Source organism: Balaenoptera acutorostrata, chromosome 17, assembly GCF_949987535.1.
Source record: "Balaenoptera acutorostrata chromosome 17, mBalAcu1.1, whole genome shotgun sequence".
Classification (NCBI taxonomy): Eukaryota; Metazoa; Chordata; class Mammalia; order Artiodactyla; family Balaenopteridae; genus Balaenoptera; species Balaenoptera acutorostrata.
In genome coordinates this window covers 1,517,518-1,525,420 of record NC_080080.1, presented here as the reverse complement: position 1 = coordinate 1,525,420, position 7,903 = coordinate 1,517,518, and the positions used below count along the sequence as shown (strand labels likewise).

Sequence of the window (7,903 nt, the reverse complement as noted above, 5' to 3'; positions counted from 1 at the left end):
CCCTGCCCCCCACCTCTTGATTCCAATCCCAGCCGCACAGCCGGCCTGCTGTGGGATATCCCGAGGACTCGGGATGGTCCGCGCCCTGTGCGTCCCCGCCCCTCTGTCCGACCTCAGTGGCCCGCGCGTCCGACCCGGCCTTCCCACTCCCTGCCCCGGGAGCCGGGTGCCGAGGGCACCGAGTGGGCTCTGAGGGAGGGGAGAGACATCCATCCCCCCTTGGCAGCTCCTCCAACGGCCCGGCTCTCCGGTGGCCACCGCGGGGGGCGCGCTGGTCCTCGGAATATTCCCGCCGCAGCAGGAGCTACGGTCGGATCGCAGCCCACGGGAGCGCGGAGCGGGAGAGACCTGCCGCGGGCAGAGGGTGTTGCTCAAGGTCACCTGGTAGGACAAGGTGGGACCCGGGCGAGCCTGGGCAGGCGGGGCTTGGCCGTGAGGGATGGGGGAAGGGCTGGCAGGGTGGGCGGGGCGGCCCTGCAGGGAGGGGCTCCACCGCGTGGTCTCAGGCAGGCTGGTGGCTGCCTGGTGAGGAGCTATGGCCTCGCCATCACTGCTCCACTGACACGCTTCTGCCGGCGCGCCCGCTCAGGCCTCCCCCAGGAGGGCCCTCCTTGTCTGGGGCTGCAGAGGAGGTGCCTGGGGAGGGTCGTGTCCCCTCCAGGGGTGAAGGGTGACGGTGGCCCTCCAGGCATCATGCACGCTGCCAAGACTGGCCCTGGGTGACAAACCCGGGGACTTGGGGGCCTGTGTGTGTGGATGGCTCCTCCCCGCCCCCTCTACTCCCGGAACCAGCACAGACACGACCACACTGGTTTGCAGCCATTTATTCCTGTGCAGGGCTTTGGTTAGAAAAATAAACGGAAACCAAACAGAATGAATATGAAGCCTGAAGGGAGCCGAATGCCTCCTGTTCCCCCTCCTCCCCCCGCTGCTCAGGGAGGGACGTCCTCTTGTGCTGGGGGAGGCGCGGCTCCAAGCCAGCAGCTCTTCGTGCCGCACCGCCGCCCTGCCCTAGACCTTCCAGGGGAGCCCCCATCCTGGCCAGGGAGAGGAGGGGGCGGGGCCCCGGTCCCGAGGGTCACAGGCTGGGGGCCCAGGTGAGGGCGAGGAGGCCCAGGGCCAGCGCCAGGCCGAGGGGGGCGCTGGTGAGCAGGGCGCGGGCGGGCGCAGCGCTCTCCAGATTCTCGTTGCACAGGTCGCTCTGGCAGCACAGGGTGGACGAGGACCCCCTGCTGACTTGGCCCTGCAGGTTGTGCGTGGGCGTGCACGACTCCGCGCAGTCCTTCACCACCAGGTTCCCAGATAGGGGCTCCACTGGGGACGGGTGGGCGAGGTCAGGCCAGGCAGCACCTCCGACCCCCAGGGCCTCCCAAGTACCAGTTCCCAGCTTCCATCGCCACCGTGACCAGACGGTCACCGAGATCACTCCCACCATCCTCCCCAGGGATGATCGTCCAAGCCCTGGGACACCGGGACAGAGCCCTGGAGTGTCCTGCAGGGGCCCCTTTCCCCTCCCCCAGATCGCTCACCCTTGGTCACGGTCCTGCAGAATTTTGAGTTGACTGAGCAGGTCTGAGGTTCCTTACAGTTGGTGGAGCTTGTGCATATGTGACAGCGGAGAGCCTGGGCTGGGGGCGAGGGTGTAGGGGTTTCAGCAGACCCCAGGGAGACCTCCCAGGGAGACAGGGAGGCCTGGGTTTACTGCCGGAAAAGACTCCTCCTGGACAGAGCCCTCTGCCACCCCTGCCCTAGGCCAGTCCCCTCTGAGGCCCCTGGGCCCCGCCAGGGTTCAGATCTTGCACACAGCCTCAGGAGGCAGGAGGTGACAGTCCCTGTCTGCTGGGGCCCTGGCACCCCACCCGGAGGAGCTGTCCAGTGCCGGGCATCCCTACAGGACCAGTGAGGAGGTGGCCAGTATGTGGTGCACTGAAGACCCTTCCCCAGGGACATCAGAGGCTCTGGAATTTGCTAACAGTGGCTCACAGGACCTGGCTGCAGTCCCCACCCTGGGGGCTGTCTCCTGGTGGGCAGCCCACGGTGAGGACCTGAGGCTGCGTTGGGGTCCCGGAGGCTGTCAGGTTGGCCATGCTGAGCCTGCGGGAGGGAGGGTGAAGGGTGACCCAGGAGGGCCCTGGGCCCTGGAGAGGGGGATCAGGGGCTGAACCCTGGGTATCTGTCTTTCCCCAGGAGAGGCATCTCAAGACAACTCCCAGCATCGCTCCTTCTCAGAATGTCTGATTCTCAGGGTTGATTCTCTGATTCTGAAATATTAAGTCTGTGATCCCACAAAGTTAAGATGCGGGGTTCACTTTGTTCTAGGGTTCACAACGCCGAGGTTCTCTGTGCCTAGAGGTGAGCAACTCCAGGCTTCCAGGGTCCGGCTCCCCACTGCCCCCAGCCCCCAGCCAGCCCCTCACCTGGCCCAGAAGCCACAGCCAGGGCAACAAGGAACAGCAGGGCTGTCTTCATCTCGGGCGTTCCCGGGAACAGTGGGAGCCCCTCCTCTCCAGAGGCCTTATAGCTGGGACAGGTGCTGGTGGGAGGGAGGAGCGGGAAGCGGCCCCTCCCTGCCTGGCCCACGCCCTCCAGCGGGGCACACCTCTGCCCTGCCAGCTGGAGGGATCCCTGCCCCCGCTCCACCCCCACCCCACCGCACCCCCACCCCGCCGCCTGCCCCTCTCTGGGCTGTGGACAAAGGCCTCAGCTGGCTCTGCAGCCCGCCTCCTCTCTCTGTCCTCTGCCCAGCTCTGGTCACTTTGTCTTTGACCTTCCACTTTGTCTCTGACTTCCACCCTCAGATAGGATCACAGAGTCCCAAGCCTGTGTGGGTGCCCTGGGGGTGCCCAGCGCTGTGCTGGGGCCGAGGGGCGTGGTGCAGGAGGGAGGCTCAGGCCCTGCATTCTTGGGCTCCCGGGGGCTCTGGGTTGCTAGGTTGACCCCCAGGGGTCCTGGGGAAAAGACCCTGGGGAAGTGAAGTGTTCACTAAGATGTCTGGACCTGGGGGAGAAGGGGAAAGAGAAGCCCTCGGGGCAGGGACGTGGATGCCAGCTGTGCCTGCGGAGAGGTGAGCACCGACTGGGTGAGGGCTGTGAAGTCCAGCGGGACCTGGGGCTTCGGAGGAGGGGCAGGGGCTGGACTGCTGGGGAGGGGGTGGTGTGGAGGCAAAGACGCAACCCCCCATCGTCTCCACCACCCCTGCCTCCCATCTTTCCAGGCCCCAGGACCCCTCCTCACCAAGTGCTCCCTCCGCCATGCTCCAGCCCGGCCCTCCTCCAGCAGCTGCCCGCATCCTGCTTTGTGACCATTGCTCTCTGTGTCTGCTTTGGTCCTGAAAGGCAGTGTGCTCTTCCAGGCCAGGCCTAGGGTCCCGCCTGGTGCGGGGTTCGGCTGGGGGGTGCCGGGCAGATCCCGCCCCACCTTCCCCCTCTGGCAGTGCTCACAGGAGGGACTCGGGCCTCTGCGCAAAGGCTCCCCCTTCCCTTGCCCCTCTCCCCGCAGGTTTCCCCGTCTGCTTGCTGGCCCTGGGACCCCACTACTTCTCCGATGTGCCCGGCAAACCCTGCTGGGAGGTGCGGGTGGGACCCGCAGAGGCAGGCTGTGATGACGCCGAGTGGGGCCGGGGCGCCGACGGAGGTCAGCCCTGGGCCGCCGCCAGCAGCCCAACCTGCCGGTGGACACGCCCCTCAGGGTCTGGTGGGGCAGCGCCTGCTGTGGGGATCTGGGCCAGCCTAAGGCTATTTGGAGCAGAGGCTCAGGCCGGTCAGGTCTGGGCTCCAGACCCCTGGCCTTTCCTCCTGGCAGGCCCCCGGGCAAGCTGGCTCGTGAGCTGGGCCTCACCTCCTCCCTGCCGAGTCAGGGGTGCATATTGTGATGCTGGGGGTCCAAAGAGGTGTGCCCACCCTGAAGCAGTCACTGGACCTGCAGGACCTGCACGATGGTGGAGGGCCGGTGTTGCGGTGCCTTCCAGGATCCTGGGGGGCACAGGGAGGGGGCAGGCAGGAGCCCCCGAGGCAGCCTCGCATCAGCCTCCTGAGCCCGCGAAGGCTGCCTGTCCCGCTGGCTGGTCCCTGGGGCTTGTTTAAGGCAGCTGGGGTGCGGATTGACAAGGCAGGTGACGTGGGGGTCCCTGGGCCCTGATCCAGAGAGAGAAAGTCACCCTGAGCTCCGAGGTCTCCCCCGGAGCGGGAGGGAGGATGCCCAGGGGGCCCTGGGAAGCAGGGCACAGGGCTCAGCGACAGGGTGGCAACTGGCAAGGGGTGGCGGATGGCAGGTGGGGAGTGGCGACTACTTGGGCCAACGGTCATGGAAGCTGCTGGAAAAACTGGTTTGGGGGATTAGGTTTCCTGTCGGGCCTGGTGGCGCTGCGGGATCCAGGGATGTCGGGCCGACTGGGAGTGGAGGTCTGGGCGTGAGGGCGCTGGGCAGCGGGCTCCCCGCATGTGGGGCTGGAGGGGGCCCTGTACCCCCGATCCGCCTCCATGAGGCACCTCAGGCTTTTATGTGACTGTGTGCCCTGGTGGCAGGGCTAGACACTGGAGCAGAGGCGGCAGCTGGTCCTGTTCTGTGGGAAGGAGGCCTTTGCCCCGGCAGGGCTGCCCACGAGGATGCAAGCTGCCTCTCCTGGGGCGTCCTAGCAGAAACATCAACCCCAGATACACTTTACTTGTGGGAGAAAGTGGGTGATTCCAATGACAGGAGCTCTCAGAGAACTGGGAGTTATCAGGACGGTGCAGTCTGGGAGGGCTTCCTGCAGGCAATGCTCTGGCCACCACGGTCTTAGAGGCCGGGTTCAGGGGACAGAGGAGCCCTGAAACTCGTCCCCTACCAACCCCTTTCACTGGTGAGGAAATAAGGGCCAGAGAGGACCAGGCTGGCACCAGATCATCCGGGAGTGGGGCAGAAACTGGCACTTGTTTCTGTCACCACTGACCCCTCCTTCCCTCCCCCCTCACATGCTGGAGAGAGCAGCTGCTTTCCAGAACCCGAGCCCTCCTATCAGCCTGGGTCCCTAGACCTGACTGTACCAGCAGGCGTGACGCCCAGGAGATGCCTTGGAGGGAATACTACCCACTACACCCACCCGCTAGCCCTGCCTGCTCCCTGAACTCAGCTGTCCAGGAAGCCAGACGCCAAGACAAGCCCAGGCCTCTGCCTGCAGCTGAGGTTCTCCTGCCCGGGCCCTCTCCCTGCACCTTGCCTTCCTGCCCTCTCCCGCTGGTCTCAGCCTGGGCATGGGCGAGGGGCCAGGGCCACCGGGCTTACGCGGAGCAGGAGTGTGGCCCAGAGAGGGAAGCGCCCGGCTCAGCGTGGCAGAGCAGCCGCCCCAGGCCTGCCCCGGGCTGAGGACGGGCGCCTCCAAACCTCAGGCCGGGACAGGCTTCTTCAGCTCAGGTCACCATAAGGGCAGCCCCGGCCCCGGCTACACCCCCAAACTTCCCTCCACCTCAAGGCGCCCCATTCACCCCCTCCTTCATTCCTTCAACAGAGCTTGAGAAGGACTCAGCTCGTGCCAGGCACAGAGGGTGTAACAGAGACTGAGCGAGGAGAGACAGGGCCCAGGCTTCAGGGCCCCCCGACTAGCTGGGGAGATGTCGAGGGGGTGGACATGTGATGCTGTGTGTGTACCCGACGTGAGCATGCTGACCAGGGAGGCCGAGGGACCCGGGGGGGCTCTCCCCGGGGTGGAGTGGGGAAGGGCATCCCGGCGAGGGGGCCAGGGTCTGGCTCAGGGGCCGTGCGTGGCCTTGGGGGCCATGCTCCCTTTCTGTCTCTCTCTTCTTCCCCAGCTGGAGTGAGGTGACTTCCCCTGAGTCAGGCAGCGGAGCGATGCAGGGTCTCCCTTGGGCCTGCTCTGTTCCTGTAAGTCACACACATGCATGCATACGGGGCCTCAGCTGACATACAGAGGGTAGGGCCTTGCCCAGGGTCACCCAGTCAGTGAGTGGGAGCCAGAGCTGGGCCTGGCCCCCCAGCCTGGGGCTCTAACCCTCACCCAGGCCTCTCCACTCCTCCCTCCTGGTGCAGGAGAGTTGCCTTTACACCCAGGGCCGCAGGCCTAGATGTGGGTCTCTCTCACCAACTGCCCAGGGCCTGACGTGGCCCTCCATCCTAGATCATGGGACCCTGGCCACCAGCTGCCCTTCTCCAGAGACGCCTTCTCCCCATCGCTGGGCGAGGCTTCTGGATGCAGTTAATGTCCTTGGGCTGGGCTGGGGGCTGGGGTCCAAGGCCGGCTCTGCCCCTCTGCGCTGGCCTCTCATACATGCGGGGCCCTTCTTCCCTGCTCTGCCAGACCGAAAATCCAGGGATTAGCCACGTGGGCAGTCCTTCCCTGCCTCGAAGCAGAGCCTGTTGCCAGGAGTGGCTGGGCAGGAGCCCTAGGGCCAGAAGAGACCAACCCCCCCGAGAGAGGCCTCACAGGACCCCTGCTCACAGCAGCTCCGAGGACCAGCACAGGGCACCTCTCCACGGAGCCCCACGTGGGCCCTGACTGTCAGCTCCTCTGGCTGTGTCCCTGAGAGGACACTGGGACTTGGGGATCTGGGTGATGAGGGCGAAGCCCTCAGGTGTGGGCTGCGTCCTTCCGTGAAGGCATGGGTATAGGTTCTGGGGTAGTGACCTCGGGGCCCTTCTCACTTTCCACCCCCACTTCTCTGCCCTCACTTGCTCCCGACGCCTACCCACCCATCCACCCATCTATCCATCATGCATGCATGCATCCGTCCACCTATCCGTCCATGTATCCATCCACCCATCCATTATCCATCCATCCATCCTCCCCATCCGTCTAGCCACTCACCTACCTATCCATCCATGTATCCACCCATCCTATTATCCATGCATTCATCCATCTTCCATCCGTCTATCAATCTATCCATCTGTCCATCCATCCATTCATCCATCCACCATCTACCCATCTACTCATTCCACTTACACGTCCTCTAGGAAATAATTACAATGATGTTTCTCTATCTCCTCTCTCCTCTTCCCTTTCTCATTTACACACACACCTACCCCTGACAGGAGAAAACAGTAATTCTCAAAGACCACGGAGTGAAACCTGGTGGGGCTCGGAGAGCCTTAGGTCTGCAGGTGGTTGGCAGGCAGCTCTGGAACTTGCAACACCTGACATGCAGACACTCCGTTTTTATTTAAGATTATGTTAACTGGCGAGGAGAAGGGGGCTTTGGGAGGACATCACTGATCCTAACCCTTAAGAGGGGAATAAATATCTAATATAAATCATGCGCTCCGTGTCTGTCCGTCTTTGGCACTAGTACCTCTTACACAGGGCAGTGTAAATTCCTTTCCTTGGCAAACCTCCACCCCTGTCACTTTGTCCCCTGCCCCTTGGGAACAGGAAATAACCCCTTTTTGGGTGCTGCCACTCTTTAAGCCCCACTAAAACATGGCCAGGACAACTTAGAATTTAAAAAAAAAGGTTCTTTGGAAACAGCTGATGAAACTGTGGAATTGGGACTTGTGTCGGGGAAGTCTTCAGTCTGCAGTGAGACCCCGATTTCAGACGTGGACAGCCTCTCTGCAGACCCTGCATTTTGCAGACACGGTTCCCGGGCACAGGGCAATGGGAGCCAGCAGGGCGGCATCTGCAGCAGCCACGTGGCCTGGGAGCTAGTGGCACTCTGTCCTCACGGGGCCGGTGTCTGCTCCTCCAGGCCTCAGGCGGCTGCTGAGCTTGGGGTCTGGAACAGCCCAGCTCCAACGCTCTCTGCTCAGCTTGGTGGCCTCAGGGACCCGGCTCTGGCACCAGTCCCGGTCCAGGGGTTTGCATATTGTTGCAGCCCCGCTCTGGGTGTGGGGACAGCCCCCAGGCAGGGAGGTGGGTCCCAATCTGGGCCTGCCAGGAGCTCATGACTACAATCCCAGGGGCTCAGGGGATCAG

The 7,903-nt window shown here is 63.9% G+C and overlaps 1 protein-coding gene and 1 long non-coding RNA gene across 3 annotated transcripts; one reads left to right on the top strand and one right to left on the bottom strand.

Annotated features, from left to right (window-relative positions):
- Positions 1-512: 512 nt before the first annotated feature.
- Positions 513-2,087, bottom strand: LY6D (lymphocyte antigen 6 family member D). The gene is made up of 3 exons (XM_057532411.1): positions 1,989-2,087; positions 1,530-1,671; positions 513-1,314 (listed from the first exon to the last, which is right to left on the bottom strand). Exons 1-3 carry the CDS (start codon positions 2,085-2,087, stop codon positions 1,079-1,081), a joined length of 477 nt encoding a protein of 158 aa, XP_057388394.1. The 3' UTR covers positions 513-1,078.
- A 1,442-nt stretch (positions 2,088-3,529) lies between these two features.
- On the top strand, positions 3,530-7,190 carry LOC103010121 (uncharacterized). Of its 2 annotated transcripts, XR_449722.2 has the most exons (4): positions 3,530-5,163; positions 5,486-5,630; positions 5,787-5,859; positions 6,293-7,190. It is a non-coding gene; the product is annotated as an uncharacterized LOC103010121 (long non-coding RNA). The 2 variants fall into 2 exon arrangements; XR_449721.2 differs by having other exon boundaries at positions 3,530-5,630.
- The last annotated feature ends 713 nt before the right edge of the window (positions 7,191-7,903 follow it).